This window comes from Mizuhopecten yessoensis, unplaced genomic scaffold (assembly GCF_002113885.1).
Source record: "Mizuhopecten yessoensis strain PY_sf001 unplaced genomic scaffold, ASM211388v2 scaffold8335, whole genome shotgun sequence".
In the NCBI taxonomy this organism is placed as follows: Eukaryota; Metazoa; Mollusca; class Bivalvia; order Pectinida; family Pectinidae; genus Mizuhopecten; species Mizuhopecten yessoensis.
In genome coordinates, this window is record NW_018407496.1 from 151,588 (window position 1) to 176,426 (window position 24,839).

The window sequence follows — 24,839 nt, forward strand, 5'->3', positions numbered from 1 at the left end:
CCTCCTCCTCTCCCTTAGTGCCTCCTCCCCTTATTCCCCACTCATTCCTCCTCCCCTCCTCCTCTCCCCTAACCACTCCTCCCCTTATTTCCCCCCTCATTCCTCCCCCCTCCTCCTCTCCCCTAGCCCCTCCTCCTCTTATTTCCCCCTTCATTATCATGCCTATTCCCATAACTGCCACACTCTCTTTGCTTTCTGTGGCCACCCCTTTTCTCTTCTGCTACTTACCTTCTTCCTCTATTACCTCCTCCTGCACTCTCTCTTTCCCCACCCTGCTTCCCCTTCCTGCCATCAAACTACCCCCTTCCCTTAGGTCTGTACCTTCCCCTTTCATCCCATTCCCTTAGGTCTGTACCCCCTCCCTGTACCAGTGACCCACAAACAGCCAAAACATACACAGTATTGATATTTTTAAATCTGTCTACCTCCATGTGAGTGATAAACTCATCATACTGATGCTTTGCATATTGGCAATTAAGGATGTGATTGATTATCATAGACCCAGTGATTACATTCTTATAGACATCAAACTGATAATCGGATCAGAATTCCTTCATTAGCTACAAGCAGCCCTTTACATTTTTATGTTTCATTAAGTCTGGCAATTTTCTTCTTTTTAAAGCAGGCGTATAACTGACTATTAAAATCAATGGAAAATACATACGTTAAGGTAGAGAAATCACCTTACTGATCTAAACCTCTCAACAGTATTTAAGGTATGGTGGGCATAAGGTAATTGTTTTAAGAAAAACAGTGTAAAGATACTGGGGACAACATTTGGTGATGGTGGTGGTCTGCCACTATATAGAGAAGGGAGATCAGTCAGATTTAAGAATCGCCATCCCACTGCAGGTAAATCACATGAGAATACTGATATAATATTTTTTCATCAAAAAGTAGCCTCCCCTTAACTTTGCTTCAAGTATCAGTAGGAATGTTCAAATATGTTTCCGGCCTCGCTGCAACTGTGATGGACGACATGTCGTGGGACGGGACCTATTTGGGGGGCCTGTCGTGGGGAGGGACCTGTGATGGACGACAAGTCGTGGGGAGGGACCTGTGATGGGCGACATGTTGTGGGATCGAGGGACCTGTGATGGACGACATGTAGTGGGGAGGGACCTGTGATGGGTGACATGTAGTGGGGAGGGACCTGTGATGGGTGACATGTAGTGGGGAGGGACCTGTGATGGGCGACATGTGGTGGGGAGGGACCTGTGATGGACGACAAGTCGTGGGGAGGGACCTGTGATGGGCGACATGTTGTGGGATCGAGGGACCTGTGATGGACGACATGTAGTGAGGAGGGACCTGTGCTGGACGACATGTAGTGGGGAGGCACCTGTGATGGACGACATGTAGTGGGGAGGCACCTGTGATGGACGACATGTAGTGGGGGGACCTGTGCTGGGCGACATGTAGTGGGGAGGGACCTGAGATGGGCGACATGTAGTAGGGAGGGACCTGTCGTGGGACGGGAGCTGTGATGGGCGACATGTAGTGGAGAGGGACCTGTGATGGACGACATGTAGTGGGGAGGCACCTGTGATGGGCGGCATGTAGTGGGGAGGGACCTGTGATGGACGACAAGTCGTGGGGAGGGACCTGTGATGGGCGACATGTGGTGGGGAGGGACCTGTGATGGACGACATGTGGTGGGGAGGGACCTGTGATGGACGACATGTGGTGGGGAGGGACCTGTGATGGACGACATGTGGTGGGGAGGGACCTGTGATGGACGACAAGTCGTGGGGAGGGACCTGTGATGGGCGACATGTGGTGGGGAGGGACCTGTGTTGGACGACATGTAGTGGGGAGGGACCTGTGAGCGGCGACATGTAGTGGGGAGGGACCTGTCGTGGGACGGGACCTGTGATGGGAGACATGTAGTGGAGAGGGTCCTGTGATGGACGACATGTAGTGGGGGGACCTGTGATGGGCGACATGTAGTGAGGAGGGACCTCTGATGGGCGACATGTAGTGAGGAGGGACCTCTGATGGGCGACATGTAGTGAGGAGGGACCTCTGATGGGCGACATGTAGTGAGGAGGGACCTCTGATGGGCGACATGTAGTGAGGAGGGACCTGTGATGGGTGACATGTAGTGGGGAGGGACCTGTGATGGGCGACATGTAGTAGGGAGGGACCTGTCGTGGGACGGGACCTGTGATGGGCGACATGTAGTGGAGAGGGACCTGTGATGGGCGACATGTAGTGGGGAGGGACCTGTGATGGGCGACATGTAGTGGGGAGGGACCTGTGATGGGCGACATGTAGTGGGGAGGGACCTGTGATGGGCGACATGTAGTGGGGAGGGACCGTACGTCACATGTCTGATGGTATATATTCCTGTACAACACCCGCTGACCAAGGACCTGGAATTATCTGTCGATTGTGTTATGAGGTTTGCCTCTGATGACAAATTGATCACCATATGTTTCTCCTAATGCGACATTTTTTAATTTTAAATATAAATTATAAGTTAAAAAAGAACATAAGAGACAGAGAAAACGTAAATATAAGTATATATAGCGCATTATGATTTGTTTGCTTGCAAAGCTGTGTCATTCAAATAGATCATAAATACCATACAAAAACAGTTCAATGCCTAAAACATCAGTCCACTGTCAGATCAGTTACCACTAACATATTTCCAGGCTAAGTTAAATAATTTTACAACTTTTAGCACTCTTTAATACCAAAAAATGGTACCACTGTAATGGGAAGAGCTGTGACAATACCAGTAAATGGATAGTGACATTTATTATGTTATATGGTGTTTGATCTATAAGTAAGTCCGTTATCGGAACTCTCTTGCTATTACAGACTATCTGTCAAGATTTGTTGAAATAAAAAGAGAATATTGTTGAATCATTAACAACTTTTGTATTTACAGACACGGACCATGAGGTTGAGCGCCACCTTGATAGCAGTCGAACGCGGATTCCTTGGGAACCATATTTCCTGGTACTCCGACAGGACCTCATGACACTTACCTGTCACAAACAGGAGGAGGTAACTCGCAGAATAATGTCTTTACGTGTGAATCCTGATATTGAAAATTGAACATGTTCCTTCAGATTTAAGAACATGATAAGACAAGAAAGTTCATTCAGTGTTATTCACGGATTCACTGCAATTATTTTCATCACATGTTCTAGAATAGAAAACAAGTTGTAGATTTGCTTGTGACATGATCTTTACTGATCAACTTTATAAAACAGTTTGTGGTTAGCTTGAAAACATTTCATGACCGAAAATTGTTGGGAGATTATTTCAGTTATGTCCTACTGAAATACATTATTATGGCCCTGGACTTCATCTTCAGGAGCCTTGACCACAATACAATGTCCTTGTTAAAGATGGATTATTACACAAGGCAACTATATGCACTTTACATAAAGCAAAAAAAATAATCCTACTACATTTAAGTGAAACAGGAAAGAAAGCAAAATTGTTTAATAATCAGCTGGAAATCTTGAAATGTACTACTGGTATATAGCATTCTGAATTTTTAAAAAATTCTCTAAGACAGTTAGAGTTGCTCCCCTTGTGATGTATATAAACTAGTGAAATGGATTGGAAGGGAGACAACTCCTGAGGCAATGTTGCATTTGGCATGAAATATATCCTCTATGTGTTGAAATAGTTATCATATCCAAAATCAACAGGTGATACATATAATAGAATGATTTTTTATATTGATTACTTTACATTCTGAGCAATCATGTTACTCATTGTTACTCATAAACAGTATGTTAGCAGAAATGTACAGGATGTTCTGTATTATTTATGTAGTGCTATTTGTAGATAATATCAACATTTCATTCCTTATAATAAACATATCAACATGAATGTAAATATTGATATGATTTAAGGGGGCTGATGACCAGCCGAGTCTGAGAGAAGTTCCTACTGTAAGACTAGACGGTGATAAGCGCGAGTTTGACAAACGCTGGGGATACGAGGCACTTGAGTCCATCAAAGAAAATGCCATCCAGCATGAACACCACTGCCACCAGCTGAGTAAGTTTGAACTCTGGTGACAATGTTACACCATGATCAGTTTTGTAAATAATACATGGAGATTTTTTCATTTCTCTAATTAATTTGCAGGTTCCCAATTTGATACATACTACAGAAAAGTGAGGCTGTTCTGATGATTCTTTGGTGAAGGTCAAGTGTCACAGGCCAATAACAATTTATAAAGGTCAAGGGTCACTGGCCACAATTGTACAGACCTACAATATTAATGCATAAGGTGAAGGATATGACCAGTCAGACAAATGTTACAGTCAGTGATGATCAAGGTGGTCATTGTCGAGCCGCTAGAGTTTCTTGTAATATCAAAATGTACTTAAATATGGGTAGGACAATTGTAGCTGGTATTAGAATGAGAGACCCAAATAGGATCAGTGATGCTCTTTTAGATCTTTACATATTAACGATCAGAGAAATATTCCAACATTCCAGAAGGGGCAAATCATTGTGTCCTAAACAGGACACAACAAGTCCACTGTGTGGTCATGGTCATTCATTGATCTCTGTCATGTAAAAATGATTTGGAATTTCCTCCAAAGTTTGTTTGTGCTTTGTGTGAATCCTGACGGGTAATCAAGAAAACATGGTGGCTATTTGTAGGCATGGGTCGGTGTACCTGTTAGTCGATAGGTGACACACCCTTGATACCTACCCTATCAGTAAACACCTACATTCCTTAACATGTACACAATAACACTGGTATCAAAACAATTTTTTCCCTGTAATCAAAAGCATTCTTTCTACCAAGACTGTTTAATCAATGGACATTATAAATGTCTTTGTTGCTGTATACCGGGTAGTAATGTTATGAATCTTTTGTGACCTATCCCAACCTTTCTGTCACAAAGGTAAAACAGGTGTTCATTAATGACCTGATAAAATTCTTTTTCTTTTAGAACAAAAATTGATATAAATAAAAATATCTAGAATTTTTCCGCACGCCAGGTAAAACATGTAAAACTAGTCACGAATCAATCAGACTGATTGACGACTATAACAGTGATTTATAGAGCAACTTCCAATCCACCTGGGAAATTACAGATGACAGAAATGGAACCAAGATTCTCATTAAATATTGCGTCTTATCTTTATGCTCTAAGCTTGTCTGTCATCTCATCATATCTGTAATTAGCTTTGTTTACCTGTCAGCAAACATCACCTGTCTCCTGACAATCCTAAGCTTCCGCAGTCCCATACCTACACAAGGTGTCCATTACTGTTGTTCAAATATCTGTTTGGGTTCAGATATTTATTTAGTATTTTCACATCCTCCTGAGCCTGCAGATACTTTTAATTGTGACGGTTTATTTATGTGTTTATATGCTGACAGCCAGAAATACGTAGTATTACCTTATGCCTTACGCTGTCCATAGATGATCAACACCTATCCATTAGATGCAATAGATGTATACAGAATATAAACGTAGATTTACTACTTGGGTAACAATAGACTTCAAACCAATAGGTGTAATACCACACACAGTCACTGTCCCTTCCAGTCTAATTAATGGAATGGAATGTATATTTACAGTGTACAACAATATTGGTTAAATCTCATTTATCAAACATGTAGTTGATATGGAATGACGGTTTTGTAAGATGGATTATAGAGTAGTTGCAATAAATAAGGTGGAAAAAAGTGATTAAATTAGTGATATTTTAAATAACAGTTGTAATTTGTATGACCTATTGTATAGCGACCTCCACCCACCCCGAGTCACCAGCTACCCAGGGACATAATGTTTCTGGGCCCTGTACGTACCACCAAAGGAAGTTAGGAAGTCAGGTATTATCAGTGGAAGTCATATCTCTGTGATGAGCTATAGGGCTACAGTTAACATTTCATTGTGTAACGGGATTAATCCCTTTGATTTGTCAGTCGTCTCAATTCTACTTTATCTACAGATTTGATCCTGATCTAGGTAACAAAGGACACCGTTTGTCGAGGTGACTTCGACCATTGGTCCCTGATACATTTGCCTGTTCTAAGTGAATTTGAAGTAGGGAAGGTGTTATCACTGACATTGATATACCTGATCTCAACAGATACCTATTTGTTTGACAGAGCTCTAGCTTCCTCATTAGCGGGTCAACTCAAACATCAGAGAATATTCCATGCTTTTTAGGTCACCTGAGCTTTAGCTCAAGTGACCTATTGCTATCCGTTTTCGTCCGTCGTCGTCCGTCGTCCGTTAACATTTTACATTTCAAACTTAAAGTCAAGTTCTGCTGGACCGATTGAACTGAAAGTTGGTAGGAATGATCGCCTCATGGTCCTGACAAAGTTAAGTTAACATTATACTATTTTTTACTCAAATTGGTACATATTTCAACAACAAAAATAAATACTATAGACTCAGGTGACCGTTAAGGCCCATGGGCCTCTTGTTATGTGATTCTTGTCATGATCATTATCAGAAAAAGTCAGCCAGTTAGTGTGATTACGGGATCAAGGTATAGGAAGATACCTGGGATAATTAACATTTACCTGTTATAGACCAGGTAAGTGATATATACCTGTCACTAATTGATTCGGCAGAGGAATGATAAGTGAATGGTCAGTTGTTAGCCTTCACCAGGCTAATTGGGTGGCAGACTTTATACCATTGGACACCTAGATTCCAACACTGTAGGTTTTATGCAACGTCTCACAAGTTACAAAAATATACTTGTGTCTAGCTACAGTATATATATATATTGCAGGTCAGTGTTGACTATAATACAGGTCACAGACAATGTCTGTCACCATAACTCATAAAGATTATATCATCGATCACTGTAGGGTACATACAAATTGTTATTATGAGATATCCCTGCGTAAACCATGTGATGTCATATGATATTGGCTTGCTAATTAAATTTTCTGGTGATAGACTCCTGAATCAGAACTGAAGTTGAGAAGTAAAGCAATACTGCTTGGGCCATCTCAACTAGGCATTAGAGTCATTGCAATAAGGTAGGGCTGCAACGATATATCGTGATATTTTGAATACGGTACGATACACAATATGTTTAGGAGGTCATAATACACCTATGATGTTTTCCTGTTTTTGTTGTTTCTGAATTTAGTCCATTGATCCTTCCGTTCCCACATGGCAAGTGACAGCTCTGCAAACATGTCAAAAGATGTAAATTGTGTGAAACTTTAAAGTCATGCTGAATTTGTACCAAATATGTTTCCTGTCATAATATTGCCATCACATATTTCAAAAATGCCTTTTTGCTTTGCTTCTCAGTATGCTAATACTTATTGTATCATTGGTGCAGCCCTAGTATTAGGCGTTAAGGTCATTGGTGACCTTATTAGGTCATTTATTGGTTTGTGGATATTGGTGACCTAATTAGGTCATTTATTGCTTTGTGGATATTGGTGACCTTATTAGGTCATTTATTGGTTTGTGGATATTGGTGACCTTATTAGGTCAGTTATTGGTTTGTGGATATTGGTGACCTTATTAGGCCACTTATCGGTTTGTTGATATTGGTGACCTTATTAGGTCACTTGTTGGTTTGTGGATATTGGTGACCTTATTAGGTCAGTTATTGGTTTGTGGATATTGGTGACCTTATTAGGCCACTTATCGGTTTGTTGATATTGGTGACCTTATTAGGTCACTTGTTGGATTGTGGATATTGGTGACCTTATTAGGCCACTTATTGGTTTGTTGATATTGGTGACCTTATTAGGTCACTTGTTGGTTTGTGGATATTGGTGACCTTATTAGGTCACTTGTTGGATTGTGGATATTGGTGACCTTATTAGGCCACTTATTGGTTTGTTGATATTGGTGACCTTATTAGGTCACTTATTGGTTTGTGGATATTGGTGAACTTATAAGGTCATTTATTGGTTTGTGGATATTGGTGACATTATTAGGTCATTTATTGGTTTGTGGATATTGGTGACCTAATTAGGTCATTTATTGCTTTGTGGATATTGGTGACCTTATTAGGTCATTTATTGCTTTGTGGATATTGGTGACATTATTAGGTCATTTATTGCTTTGTGGATATTGGTGACATTATTAGGTCATTTATTGGTTTGTGGATATTGGTGACCTAATTAGGTCATTTATTGCTTTGTGGATATTGGTGACCTTATTAGGTCAGGTATTCGTTTGTGGATATTGGTGACCTTATTAGGTCAGGTATTGGTTTGTGGATATTGGTGACCTTATTAGGTCAGTTATTGGTTTGTGGATATTGGTGACCTTATTAGGCCACTTATTGGTTTGTTGATATTGGTGACCTTATTAGGTCACTTATTGGTTTGTGGCTATTGGTGACCTTATAAGGTCATTTATTGGTTTGTGGATATTGGTGACCTAATTAGGTCATTTATTGCTTTGTGGATATTGGTGACCTTATTAGGTCAGGTATTGGTTTGTGGATATTGGTGACCTTATTAGGCCACTTATCGGTTTGTTGATATTGGTGACCTTATTAGGTCACTTGTTGGATTGTGGATATTGGTGACCTTATTAGGTCACTTGTTGGATTGTGGATATTGGTGACCTTATTAGGTCACTTGTTGGATTGTGGATATTGGTGACCTTATTAGGTCACTTGTTGGATTGTGGATATTGGTGACCTTATTAGGTCACTTATTGGTTTGTGGCTATTGGTGACCTTATAAGGTCATTTATTGGTTTGTGGATATTGGTGACCTTATTAGGCCACTTATCGGTTTGTTGATATTGGTGACCTTATTAGGTCACTTGTTGGTTTGTGGATATTGGTGACCTTATTAGGTCATTTATTGGTTTGTGGATATTGGTGACCTAATTAGGTCATTTATTGCTTTGTGGATATTGGTGACCTTATTAGGTCAGGTATTGGTTTGTGGATATTGGTGACCTTGTTAGGTCAGGTATTGGTTTGTTGATATTGGTGACCTTATTAGGTCACTTGTTGGATTGTGGATATTGGTGACCTTATTAGGTCACTTGTTGGATTGTGGATATTGGTGACCTTATTAGGCCACTTATTGGTTTGTTGATATTGGTGACCTTATTAGGTCACTTATTGGTTTGTGGCTATTGGTGACCTTATAAGGTCATTTATTGGTTTGTGGATATTGGTGACCTAATTAGGTCATTTATTGCTTTGTGGATATTGGTGACATTATTAGGTCATTTATTGGTTTGTGGATATTGGTGACCTTATTAGGTCACTTGTTGGATTGTGGATATTGGTGACCTTATTAGGCCACTTATTGGTTTGTTGATATTGGTGACCTTATTAGGTCACTTATTGGTTTGTGGATATTGGTGACCTTATAAGGTCATTTATTGGTTTGTGGATATTGGTGACCTTATTAGGTCATTTATTGGTTTGTGGATATTGGTGAACTTATTAGGTCATTTATTTGTTCGTGGTTATTGCTGACCTTTTTAGGTCATGTATTGGTTAGAGGTTATTGATATCCTTATTAGGTCAATTATTAGTTAGAGCTAAGTTATTGTTGACCTTGTTAGCTGGGTCATTCATTGGTTAGAGGTTATTGATATCCTTATTAGGTCAATTATTAGTTAGAGCTAGGTTATTGTTGACCTTATTAGCTAGGTCATTCATTGGTTAGAGGTTATTGATATCCTTATTAGGTCAATTATTAGGTAGAGCTAGGTTATTGTTGACCTTGTTAGCTGGGTCATTTATTGGTTAGAGGTTATTGATATCCTTATAAGGTAAATGTATGGTAAGCAGTTGTTGATATTCTTATTAGGTCATTTATTGGTTTGAGGTTATTAATACCCTTATAAGGTAAATGTATGGTAAGCAGTTATTGATAACCTTATTAGGTCATTTATTGGTTTGAGGTTATTAATACCATTATACGGTAGCAGTGTACAGTAGAACTGGCTTGACCCTAAAGATAAAGGGCATGTCTCAGATATACATGGATAGTAAATTCACCCTGCACAACACACCTGCATATATATACATATTTGTAAACTACATTTTGATTTCTTTTTGTTTAGAAGACTGAATTTTTCTTCAAAAACTGTTTTCCCCAGATTTGGGAAAACCATGGTTACCACATCAAAAAACACCAAAATATGCCAAAAAACATGAATTTTTACCCAAAATTTGACCCCCCCAAGTAATATTTTTTTTCTTAAAACCTGTCTGAAATTAAATATCGCCTACTCGGTAACAGAAATACTCACGTTTTAGCTTAGGTCATTCTGGTGGTTTATGACCTATGGCCACCGTACGCTACTGTACTCTGCTACCTTATACATCCCTTTCTCTTTTCCCAAAATTTAATTAAAACCTTTTTAATGTCTGGAAAATGACACAATGAACAAAACGATGTAGCCGTTTCCTTTCTCCCTTCAATAGTGACCGAGTAATATGAATTCTCCTGACAGGTGAATTTTTACCAATTCTGCTCTCAAACTACCAACAAAGGGAGGTAATCTGAAAAATGAAAACTTGAATGGGTTTGTAGTTTTCATGAATAAAGTTTCATTTTGGGTGGAAACATCAGACAAATGACACCATAGCAACCGTTGTTTACTTTCCTCGCCTACTAGAATTGACAGTGACCCCAGAAGTTGTTCATTTAACATATTGCACTAGAATTTTTTTTTTTCTTCAGCTGTAATTATGGAAATAAAATTAATTGACATTATTGACTTTGCTAATTTAATCTGTATGCTGAATCAAGTGGAAAAAAAACATAAAATAGTGTAATTAGAATGAAAACAGATATTTTAACCATTTTCAATAAATACAACTTTATGTATTAGTTACCATGGATACCAGGTGATGAACTGAGTAAAACAGACTTGGTCACAGGGTTAAATGCCTTGATTAACGAAAAATGTCATCTGCTGCATTTAGTTTCTGTGCAATAACTACAACAAATGTAATTTGATTTTCTTCAAACTTGGTCACAGGGTTAAATGCCTTAAGGGTTTGGCCATGTTCAATGACCACTTTAATTGGACTCCATTTGGCAGACTTATGGCCCCTTGATTAACGAAAAACGTAATTATCTTCAGTTTCTGCTTACGGTAATAACTCTAGCAAATATTAGCCAATTAATTCTTCAAACTTGATAACAATGTTTGTGTTCCTCTGTCTTTCCACCCATCTTGGGCACTCTTTGGTTTTCGTGTGATAATTGCTGTAGATATTGTTCAGATGTTTCAACCAAATTCCGTATGCACATCCGACTCATGCTAAGTTTGTCAACCGATGTGATTTGTGCATATTTACGGATAATCAATGAGGTATAGGGCTTTTCTTCAAGTTTCAAGCTTTACATTATGTCTCAACAGCATGATACTCACATGTTCAAACCTAACCTACAATATGTCCTGCAAGCCAGGGATATAAATTCCATGAATTTGCTTGTTGACCTTATTTGCTAGGTCATTTATTGGTTAGAGGTTATTGGTATTCTTATAAGGTAAATTGATGGTTAGAGGTTATTGGTGTCCTTATAAGGTCATTTATTGGTTGGAAGTTATTGATATCCTTATAAGGTAAATTGATGGTTAGAGGTTATTGGTGTCCTTATTAGGTCATTTATTGGTTGGAGGTTATTAATGTTATAGGTGAATTGAATGTTAGAGGTTATATTGATATCATGATAAGCTAGTTCATTACCCTTCTGTTTAATAATATTCCTTGCCATTACAATGAAATCTTTTGTTTCTGGCAGTAAACATCGGCAGTAATGTAAGTGATGGCAAACAGGAAATGTGGGACGTGATAATTATGTTTTTTTTTGTACCTCACAATGAAATGTGAGTTCATTAAGCTACACATGTTTGGTTAGAATCAAATCAGGCAATATTTAACGTCCCCTGTGACCATTGTAATGAAGTCTGCGATTGCTGACAAGGCAAGAATACAATAACCTACTGTGCTGTTGGAATTCATAACCCAATAACTGATGTAGCTATGATATCACATTGCATTGTTACGCATTTGATCTAGTTGTATCATATGGTGATTAAATTTTCTGTGATAAAATATTAAATGTTTCAGATTTAATCGTTTCTTTGTCAGGGATATTAATTTCCTGTTATTTGGTAGAAATTCTAACGGAGCCTGAGTCAGTTTTGTTTCAATTTTTTTGAAACTGTTGTTTGAGTAATTCTAAAATGCTTCATTTTACTGAAATATTTTGAATTCATTTTTTACAAAATATCCGGTTTTACCAGAAGCCAGATTTATACATCAATAGAATGAAGGTATTCTTATGGAAAACACCGGAAAATAATATCTCATCTTAGTTCCTTTTAAAGATGTCACAGTGCCCTTCAATAGATCAAACTGTGATATATTTATTTATTCACAGGTTAATTTTAATTCTTTTTGGAAGAAAACCCATTAAATTATCCGAAAAATAAAGACGTACAATAACAAGGGTTGTGAATTGATAGAACAGGTAGTCCTAAAAGTACAGTCTATAGATATGGAGGTATTGTCTCATCGAGATGGGTTTGAGCAAGTCTGTCAGGTACATTTCATCATTTAAAATACGTTCATATAAGTTACCATTGTGCTTCAATCTCGGCCTGTTTTCATGCTTGTATTGACAAGGTATTTTATTTTAAGCAAATCCATGACTCTTTACTTGATCTGATAACGGCTAAAAAAGTTGACTTCTAGACCGCAGAGGTGACTATCAAATTATTATGGTATTTTGCAATGCATGTGTGACTTAAAATGTGGCTGAGATTTGATGTAAATATGAACCTCTGTGTTAACAGAGGTGTGTATGACTGATAGTGTAGCTATAATTATGATACTGTATAAAAAGACTGCAAATATATTGTGATGATATATATATATAATAAAGAAAATCTCAAAGGGATCAGAATTTGCACATCTCGTTTTCATACATACATGAACATTTAGTGCGTGGACGTATATGTGTATCAGCTGTGTAACAGTGATTTTCTAGACAGATAGTAATATCATAGATCTACGCTACCATTAGCTGTGAACAGGTAGAAATGTTTAAAGTGGTTCGGAGATGTTCAGAGTAAGAAATTCCCTCATTTCTTTACAATGAAGCCTTTTCGGTTTCTAACATTCAATTTGAATGAGATACCTGTTTTGCTCTTTATGTTATGTCTGTATAATACCTCACTGAGATGACAGATAGTAAGAAGCTGTGTTAGACACCTTGAGATGACAGATAGTAAGAATCTGTGTTAGACACGTTGAGATGACAGATAGTAAGAAGCTGTGTTAGACACGTTGAGATGACAGATAGTAAGAAGCTGTGTTAGACACGTTGAGATGACAGATAGTAAGAAGCTGTGTTAGACACGTTGAGATGACAGATAGTAAGAAGCTGTGTTAGACACGTTGAGATGACAGATAGTAAGAAGCTGTGTTAGACACGTTGAGATGACAGATAGTAAGAAGCTGTGTTAGACACGTTGAGATGACAGATAGTAAGAAGCTGTGTTAGACACGTTGAGATGACAGATAGTAAGAAGCTGTGTTAGACACGTTGAGATGACAGATAGTAAGAAGCTGTGTTAGACACGTTGAGATGACAGATAGTAAGAAGCTGTGTTAGACACGTTGAGATGACAGATAGTAAGAAGCTGTGTTAGACACGTTGAGATGACAGATAGTAAGAAGCTGTGTTAGACACGTTGAGATGACAGATAGTAAGAAGCTGTGTTAGACACGTTGAGATGACAGATAGTAAGAAGCTGTGTTAGACACGTTGAGATGACAGATAGTAAGAAGCTGTGTTAGACACGTTGAGATGACAGATAGTAAGAAGCTGTGTTAGACACGTTGAGATGACAGATAGTAAGAAGCTGTGTTAGACACGTTGAGATGACAGATAGTAAGAAGCTGTGTTAGACACGTTGAGATGACAGATAGTAAGAAGCTGTGTTAGACACGTTGAGATGACAGATAGTAAGAAGCTGTGTTAGACACGTTGAGATGACAGATAGTAAGAAGCTGTGTTAGACACCTTGAGATGACAGATTGTAAGAAGCTGTGTTAGACAAGTTGAGATGACAGATTGTAAGAAGCTGTGTTAGACATGTTGAGATGACAGATTGTAAGAAGCTGTGTTAGACGCGTTGAGATGACAGATAGTAAGAAACTGTGTTAGACACGTTGAGATGACAGATTGGAAGAAGCTGTGTTAGACACTTTGAGATGACAGATTGTAAGATGCTGTGTTAGACACGTTGAGATGATAGATTGTAAGAAGCTGTGTTAGACGCGTTGAGATGACAGATAGTAAGAAGCTGTTAGACATGTTGAGATGACAAATTGTAAGAAGCTGTGTTAGACGCGTTGAGATGACAGATAGTAAGAAACTGTGTTAGACACGTTGAGATGATAGATTGTAAGAAGCTGTGTTAGACCCGTTGAGATGACAGATTGTAAGCAGCTGTGTTAGACATGTTGAGCTGACAGATTGTAAGAAGCTGTGTAAGACACGTTGAGATGACAGATAGTACGAAGCTGTGTTAGACACGTTGAGAGATGACAGATAGTAAGAAGCTGTTAGACATGTTGAGATGACAGATAGTAAGAACCTGTGTTAGACACGTTGAGATGATAGATTGTAAGAAGCTGTGTTAGACAAGGTGAGATGACAGATTGTAAGAACCTGTGTTAGACACGTTGAGATGAGAGATTGTAAGAAGCTGTGTTAGAGAAGTTGAGATGACAGATTGTAAGAAGCTGTGTTAGAGAAGTTGAGATGACAGATTGTACGAAGCTGTGTTAGACATGTTGAGATGAAAGATTGTAAGAAGCTGTGTTAGACCAGTTGAGATGACAGATTGTAAGAAGCTGTGTAAGACACGTTGAGATGACAGATTGGAAGAAGCTGTGTTAGACACTTTGAGATGACAGATTGTAAGATGCTGTGTTAGACCCGTTGAGATGACAGATAGTAAGAACCTGTGTTAGACACGTTGAGATGATAGATTGTAAGAAGCTGTGTTAGAGAAGTTGAGATGACAGATTGTAAGAAGCTGTGTTAGACACGTTGAGATGACAGATAGTTAGAAGCTGTGTTAGACACGATGAGATGACAGATTGTAAGAAGCTATGTTAGACACTTGTGTTTATTCCAGTGTAGAATGAGTTACTACTGGTTCAGCAGTACTGTTAGCATTGTTTAAATACCAGGACTATGAGGTTTGTGATCCAAACTCTGTAGTAATTAAATCAGGTATGCATGTTGTATGTTTACATGGATAAGGTGCAGACATAAACTGAAAGTTTATTTCCCAGGTAAAGTACAAGCTCCAAGCTGTACAGCCACACAACTTTGTTAGCTCAACTGGTCGTCTGACACCCAGAGCTAAACCTGAGGTCTGGCCACACCCCTAGGGGCTAAGTTCCTGAGTTACACTTTGGACACAGTTGAGATTCCCACCCTATAACCATGTACACAGTTCCTGTGCTTGAAAGTTCAAGAAAATAAAGGTACACTACCAAGATTAGCCTTGGGTTCTGCCTCAGCCCATAGCCCTGGGTCATAACATGGAAATGGTTCAGATTTCCGATTTCCACCCTATAACCAAAGATGCAATTGTTAAATATGAAGAGGTGAATATACATAGTTACCAGGATTTATTGGCCCCAAGGTCTGGCCCCATACTTGGTGACTGAGTCATAACATGGAAATGGTTAAGATCCTCTCACCTTAATCTGTGCTGGACATGAAGAGATAACCACAAGTATGCTACCAGAATTGGCTAAGGCTCTGTCCCCACCCTAAATTAGGAACTTAGTCCCTGGGTCATAACATGGAAATATTTTGAGATCCCCACATTGAAAATTTTTGTAAGAAAATATTCCAATATACATATATATGCTACCGGGACTGGCTCAATCCATGGAATTCTGATCAAATTACTACTTTAAGGAGAATCTTTTACCTTGATTCACTTAAATATGCTGATGAACAATACAGGTCCTCTGGGCCTCTTGTTTACTGGTTCCACAGTAGACAGTAGCTAGGTAGAGCTACAGACCATTTCCTGAAGCCCAGAAAACCCATCTGGACCTGGGTATGTTCGGGTAGACCAGGTGTAGCTACATTTGTACATGTCCAATTAACCGGTACTTGTATTACAGTAAATTTTATTGACTGATAGTTTTGTGGTTTGTGTGTCAAATTGATGGAATCTTTACTCAGAGTGAAAACGACAAACAATGTCACATCCCTGCTACCCAATAACCTGCCACACAATGTCTTTTGAATGAAGCCTGTTGGCCTAAGGTATTGGGTTTGCTAATAGTCGTCCTGTTTCTACTGTGCCTTTAACAATGGCTGGGGGTGTTTGTTTGAATGCGAACTAATTCAGTTAGGGAAATGTTAATGTAACTTCTGAGAACATGTGTCCGGACTGATTGTATTAGGTGTAATTGTCACCGGAGAAACAGCTGATTGGAGTTAACACAGATTCGTCACACAAATGAACGATTTGTTTGTCATATTTTGGCAGGAGGAGCTTGTCAACATCTTGCAATTCCAGGACTGAAATCATATTTAGCTCAGAAGACTTTTCGGAGTTTACCGAAAATCGTCTGTTAACATTGTTGTGTATATCTAATGAAGTAGATGTCAGAGAAGTTCCTATTACCTGTGATCGTATAAAACCAGCTTCAGCATGAAAGACAGAATGTGAACAGGTAGAAAAATAAATTGATGTAACGGTATAATGACACTGCAGTGCAACCTGAGCTATACAGTAAAACTTAGATATAATGTCCCTTGTTTATTACTATACAGTAAAACTTAGATATAATGTCCCTTGATTATTGCTATACAGTAAAACTTAGAAATAATGTCCCTTGTTTATTGCTATACAGTAAAACTTAGATATAATGTCCCTTGTTTATTGCTATACAGTATAACTTAGATATAATGTCCCTTGTTTATTGCTATACAGTATAACTTAGATATAATGTCCCTTGTTTATTGCTATACAGTATAACTTAGATATAATGTCCCTTGTTTATTGCTATACAGTATAACTTAGATATAATGTCCCTTGTTTATTGCTATACAGTATAACTTAGATATAATGTCCCTTGTTTATTGCTATACAGTATAACTTAGATATAATGTCCCTTGTTTATTGCTATACAGTATAACTTAGATATAATGTCCCTTGTTTATTGCTATACAGTATAACTTAGATATAATGTCCCTTGTTTATTGCTATACAGTATAACTTAGATATAATGTCCCTTGTTTATTGCTATACAGTATAACTTAGATATAATGTCCCTTGTTTATTGCTATACAGTATAACTTAGATATAATGTCCCTTGTTTATTGCTATACAGTATAACTTAGATATAATGTCCCTTGTTTATTGCTATACAGTATAACTTAGATATAATGTCCCTTGTTTATTGCTATACAGTATAACTTAGATATAATGTCCCTTGTTTATTGCTATACAGTAAAACTTAGATATAATGTCCCTTGTTTATTGCTATACAGTATAACTTAGATATAATGTCCCTTGTTTATTGCTATACAGTATAACTTAGATATAATGTCCCTTGTTTATTGCTTTACAGTATAACTTAGATATAATGTCCATTGTATCATCTGCGACCTCGCTTCCCCGTCAAATATTTTTAGATCTCCTTTATCCTAACAATTCTTTCAATCCCTCTCTATGTATTGTTAACCCCCTTCCAAGCATAGTCCCAGCATAGTCCCAGCAGTTCCAGAAACAACAGTTATAATGCATTGTTGTGGATTTGTCTGCCAACACAGTGAGAGTTCGGTGATGTATGGGTTAACAGACATACCACAGCCTCTAAATCATTGTCCATACGTCTCACTGTCTGATATTCCGTCTTTGCATATTGCAGAGTTATCTTCTCTTGGGAGCAGGGGTTGATTGTTACGTCATTGGTTTGTGTGAGAAAATTACGTCGTTTTCTCAAAAATTGATGACGTTACTCTCACGAACAAGTGACGTAACAATCAATACCTGCTCCCAAGAGAAGATAACTCTACAATATGCAAAGACGGAATAGCCATAAACACTTAATTTGAATGCCAATTTCTTTAAATATTCTTGTATTTCTTATTACCGGGTACTTTATTTTGGAAACAAAGTTGTATCGTCTCAAACAGCATTAAACACAATCACAGATAAGTCAAATCAGATAGTAGCGCAATCAAAAGACATAAAAACACAGCCAGTATTACACATACAGTCGGAAGTGAACACAACAGTATATTAATGAAATCAGAGAAAAACAGTAAAAAAAATGTGAAATTTAGAAATTTGGATAAAAACAGAATATCACAATCATTGATTAGAACAGTCAGTAATTAAGGATCTCCGTACCACTGCCAAAAACTGGAACTATGCATTAGAAAATGTTTTTTAAGCATGGTTATAGCTTTGATAAATCATTCCTGAAAAGAAAACCATACCTTATGGGACTTTTATGAAAATGATAAAGATGAAATATGATAAAAAAAATATGACCAGCAGCAGTGTTTTTATTGTAAAATACAGTGGAACTAGACCAGGATTTTGAACCCTGAACTTCCGATTGGTACAATTGTATACTATTGCTCTAACCCACCCACGAGCTACATGGTCAGTGTTCAAGTGAACTGTGCTACAGATATATCTGAAACTAACGGGCGGGGATCCTTAACGCAATCAATGATTAACACAATAAATGATTAACACAGTCAATGATTAACACAATAAACAATTAACACAGTAAATGATTAACACAATAAACTATTAACACAGTCAATGATTAACACAATAAACTATTAACACAGTCAATGATTAACACAATAAACTATTAACACAGTCAATGATTAACACAATAAACTATTAACACAGTCAATGATTAACACAATAAACTATTAACACAGTCAATGATTAACACAATAAACTATTAACACAGTCAATGATTAACACAATAAACTATTAACACAGTCAATGATTAACACAATAAACTATTAACACAGTCAATGATTAACACAATAAACTATTAACACAGTCAATGATTAACACAATAAACTATTAACACAGTCAATGATTAACACAATAAACTATTAACACAGTCAATGATTAACACAATAAACTATTAACACAGTCAATGATTAACACAATAAACTATTAACACAGTCAATGATTAACACAATAAACTATTAACACAGTCAATGATTAACACAATAAACTATTAACACAGTCAATGATTAACACAATAAACAATTAACACAGTCAATGATTAACACAATAAACTATTAACACAGTCAATGATTAACACAATAAACTATTAACACAGTCAATGATTAACACAATAAACTATTAACACAGTCAATGATTAACACAATAAACTATTAACACAGTCAATGATTAACACAATAAACTATTAACACAGTCAATGATTAACACAATAAACTATTAACACAGTCAATGATTAACACAATAAACTATTAACACAGTCAATGATTAACACAATAAACTATTAACACAGTCAATGATTAACACAATAAACTATTAACACAGTCAATGATTAACACAATAAACTATTAACACAGTCAATGATTAACACAATAAACTATTAACACAGTCAATGATTAACACAATAAACTATTAACACAGTCAATGATTAACACAATAAACTATTAACACAGTCAATGATTAACACAATAAACTATTAACACAGTCAATGATTAACACAATAAACTATTAACACAGTCAATGATTAACACAATAAACTATTAACACAGTCAATGATTAACACAATAAACTATTAACACAGTCAATGATTAACACAATAAACTATTAACACAGTCAATGATTAACACAATAAACTATTAACACAGTCAATGATTAACACAATAAACTATTAACACAGTCAATGATTAACACAATAAACTATTAACACAGTCAATGATTAACACAATAAACTATTAACACAGTCAATGATTAACACAATAAACTATTAACACAGTCAATGATTAACACAATAAACTATTAACACAGTCAATGATTAACACAATAAACTATTAACACAGTCAATGATTAACACAATAAACTATTAACACAGTCAATGATTAACACAATAAACTATTAACACAGTCAATGATTAACACAATAAACTATTAACACAGTCAATGATTAACACAATAAACTATTAACACAGTCAATGATTAACACAATAAACTATTAACACAGTCAATGATTAACACAATAAACTATTAACACAGTCAATGATTAACACAATAAACTATTAACACAGTCAATGATTAACACAATAAACTATTAACACAGTCAATGATTAACACAATAAACTATTAACACAGTCAATGATTAACACAATAAACTATTAACACAGTCAATGATTAACACAATAAACTATTAACACAGTCAATGATTAACACAATAAACTATTAACACAGTCAATGATTAACACAATAAACTATTAACACAGTCAATGATTAACACAATAAACTATTAACACAGTCAATGATTAACACAATAAACTATTAACACAGTCAATGATTAACACAATAAACTATTAACACAGTCAATGATTAACACAATAAACTATTAACACAGTCAATGATTAACACAATAAACTATTAACACAGTCAATGATTAACACAATAAACTATTAACACAGTCAATGATTAACACAATAAACTATTAACACAGTCAATGATTAACACAATAAACTATTAACACAGTCAATGATTAACACAATAAACTATTAACACAGTCAATGATTAACACAATAAACTATTAACACAGTCAATGATTAACACAATAAACTATTAACACAGTCAATGATTAACACAATAAACAATTAACACAGTCAATGATTAACACAATAAACTATTAACACAGTCAATGATTAACACAATAAACTATTAACACAGTCAATGATTAACACAATAAACTATTAACACAGTCAATGATTAACACAATAAACTATTAACACAGTCAATGATTAACACAATAAACTATTAACACAGTCAATGATTAACACAATAAACTATTAACACAGTCAATGATTAACACAATAAACTATTAACACAGTCAATGATTAACACAATAAACTATTAACACAGTCAATGATTAACACAATAAACTATTAACACAGTCAATGATTAACACAATAAACTATTAACACAGTCAATGATTAACACAATAAACTATTAACACAGTCAATGATTAACACAATAAACTATTAACACAGTCAATGATTAACACAATAAACTATTAACACAGTCAATGATTAACACAATAAACTATTAACACAGTCAATGATTAACACAATAAACTATTAACACAGTCAATGATTAACACAATAAACTATTAACACAGTCAATGATTAACACAATAAACTATTAACACAGTCAATGATTAACACAATAAACTATTAACACAGTCAATGATTAACACAATAAACTATTAACACAGTCAATGATTAACACAATAAACTATTAACACAGTCAATGATTAACACAATAAACTATTAACACAGTCAATGATTAACACAATAAACTATTAACACAGTCAATGATTAACACAATAAACTATTAACACAGTCAATGATTAACACAATAAACTATTAACACAGTCAATGATTAACACAATAAACTATTAACACAGTCAATGATTAACACAATAAACTATTAACACAGTCAATGATTAACACAATAAACTATTAACACAGTCAATGATTAACACAATAAACTATTAACACAGTCAATGATTAACACAATAAACTATTAACACAGTCAATGATTAACACAATAAACTATTAACACAGTCAATGATTAACACAATAAACTATTAACACAGTCAATGATTAACACAATAAACTATTAACACAGTCAATGATTAACACAATAAACAATTAACACAGTCAATGATTAACACAATAAACTATTAACACAGTCAATGATTAACACAATAAACTATTAACACAGTCAATGATTAACACAATAAACTATTAACACAGTCAATGATTAACACAATAAACTATTAACACAGTCAATGATTAACACAATAAACTATTAACACAGTCAATGATTAACACAATAAACTATTAACACAGTCAATGATTAACACAATAAACTATTAACACAGTCAATGATTAACACAATAAACTATTAACACAGTCAATGATTAACACAATAAACTATTAACACAGTCAATGATTAACACAATAAACTATTAACACAGTCAATGATTAACACAATAAACTATTAACACAGTCAATGATTAACACAATAAACTATTAACACAGTCAATGATTAACACAATAAACTATTAACACAGTCAATGATTAACACAATAAACTATTAACACAGTCAATGATTAACACAATAAACTATTAACACAGTCAATGATTAACACAATAAACTATTAACACAGTCAATGATTAACACAATAAACTATTAACACAGTCAATGATTAACACAATAAACTATTAACACAGTCAATGATTAACACAATAAACTATTAACACAGTCAATGATTAACACAATAAACTATTAACACAGTCAATGATTAACACAATAAACTATTAACACAGTCAATGATTAACACAATAAACTATTAACACAGTCAATGATTAACACAATAAACTATTAACACAGTCAATGATTAACACAATAAACTATTAACACAGTCAATGATTAACACAATAAACTATTAACACAGTCAATGATTAACACAATAAACTATTAACACAGTCAATGATTAACACAATAAACTATTAACACAGTCAATGATTAACACAATAAACTATTAACACAGTCAATGATTAACACAATAAACTATTAACACAGTCAATGATTAACACAATAAACTATTAACACAGTCAATGATTAACACAATAAACTATTAACACAGTCAATGATTAACACAATAAACAATTAACACAGTCAATGATTAACACAATAAACAATTAACACAGTCAATGATTAACACAATAAACTATTAACACAGTCAATGAGTAACACAATAAACGATTAACACAGTCAATGATTAACACAATAAACTATTAACACAGTCAATGATTAACACAATAAACAATTAACACAGTAAATGGTTAACACAATAAACAATTAACACAGTCAATGATTAACACAATAAACTATTAACACAGTCAATGAGTAACACAATAAACACAGTCAATGATTAACACAATAAACAATTAACACAGTCAATGATTAACACAATAAACAAAATAAATGAGTAACACAATAAACGATTAACACAGTCAATGATTAACACAATAGACAAAATAAATGAGTAACACAGTCAATGATTAAGTCAATCATAAAAATTGTCAGAAATTAAGATAAAAATTTACACAATCAGTGTTAAGCACAATTGGAGATAGGTATAGCAAATCATTGTCTCTTTTATATTTAGTACTGTTACGTTTTAAGATTTTGTGTATAGTGTCAACATACACGTTACATTAGCACTAAAGTGATTAACAGGAGTACTGATGCTTAAGCATGTGTTTTTCACTAGAAAGTCAGATATGTGCTGGGTTTATATCAACTGTTAGTTATGTGATGTACATTTTGTGTGTATGTGTTTTTCAGCGCCATTGATAGAGCGAGACATTTTACACTGCATCCATTCAACAACCTTGTGTAAGTCAGCTTCTCTAGATTTTATTTAGATTATAACATCTTTTTCCTGTCCATTATTTACGGTCGTATTTATTGGCCATCCTTTAATCTTTTTAAAGTTTGGTATATATTTTCCCTTTCGACCCATTCAAGGCCATTTTTATTGGTCTGCACATCTTTAAAATTTTATCTTATCAACTTTTGATTCCCTACTCCTTCCTTATTATCAATCTTTGCCTACCTTTGGTGACCATTATTAGGTTCATAACAGTCACATCTCAGTGTTTTTGACTTCTGGATGGAGGTAATCTTTTCTATGCATGGGTGAAGCAGACTTTCTAGAGACATATTTCTGAGTTTCTCGGTGATAAACGGTAGATGTGGTTTGTATCCTTGCTCTGGACCGGTGTTCTCACCTTGTGCGTTAAATTATACTAATTTATTGAAAACTAATATTGATATCTTTACATTTCAGGTAAAAGTGAGTGGTATATTTTTTTTTAAATGCATATGATAATATTGTCTTGCTTTCTTTGTTAAAAGTGTTGTTGTTGTTTTTTTCATAAATTGCAGTTTATCAAAGTTTTTTATTTTTTGCATCAGTTTATTTTAGGGCTCTTTGTTTTTGTTAAATATTGCCAAAGTCATGTCAAAGGTCAATATGAAGGTCAAACAAAGTTGTAACTATAAACAATATTGAACACATTCACATATTCTACATTTCTGGTGATTTTATCTTGTGAAATTATATCGACAACAATCCACAAGATTAGTGGAATGGGTGTTATATCTGAATTATGATGGAGCAGTTAACATTCATTAAAGGCCAAAAAAATCTCTTATTAAAGATTTTCTTTCTTAAACCTTCTTCCGGTTTGTTACCTGAAATTTATATTTTGCATGGTTTTCTAGCATATACTTTTAATTTTCTTTTAATACCCTGTATAATTTATATATATACATTATTTTACATCTAATACCCCTGTAATTTCTGTAGAGGGAGTATTACATATAACTTATACCCTGTATTAATACATTTTAAATATCTGTCTTATATCCAGTATAAGATTGAATTTTTTGTTTTGATTTCCAGAAAATGTTTCTATAGTTTTAACATTAGACCCATTCTCATCATTTATATGCCAGGTATAATTCTATTTGTCGGAGCTGACATTAC

General features: G+C 35.3%; 1 protein-coding gene across 7 annotated transcripts in view; it reads left to right on the top strand.

Moving 5' to 3' along the window:
- Positions 1–24,839, top strand: part of LOC110455629 (disabled homolog 2-interacting protein-like) — a 241,543-nt gene that overhangs the window by 49,341 nt on the left and 167,363 nt on the right. For 5 of the 7 annotated variants that reach the window (XM_021505855.1, XM_021505856.1, XM_021505863.1 and 2 more), the window contains exons 2-4: positions 2,897–3,015; positions 3,879–4,026; positions 23,633–23,683. In XM_021505855.1, the coding sequence (XP_021361530.1) occupies positions 2,897–3,015; positions 3,879–4,026; positions 23,633–23,683 (318 nt within the window). The remainder of the gene's footprint in view (positions 1–2,896; positions 3,016–3,878; positions 4,027–23,632; positions 23,684–24,839) is intronic. The other 2 variants (XM_021505857.1, XM_021505859.1) reach the window with 1 other exon arrangement.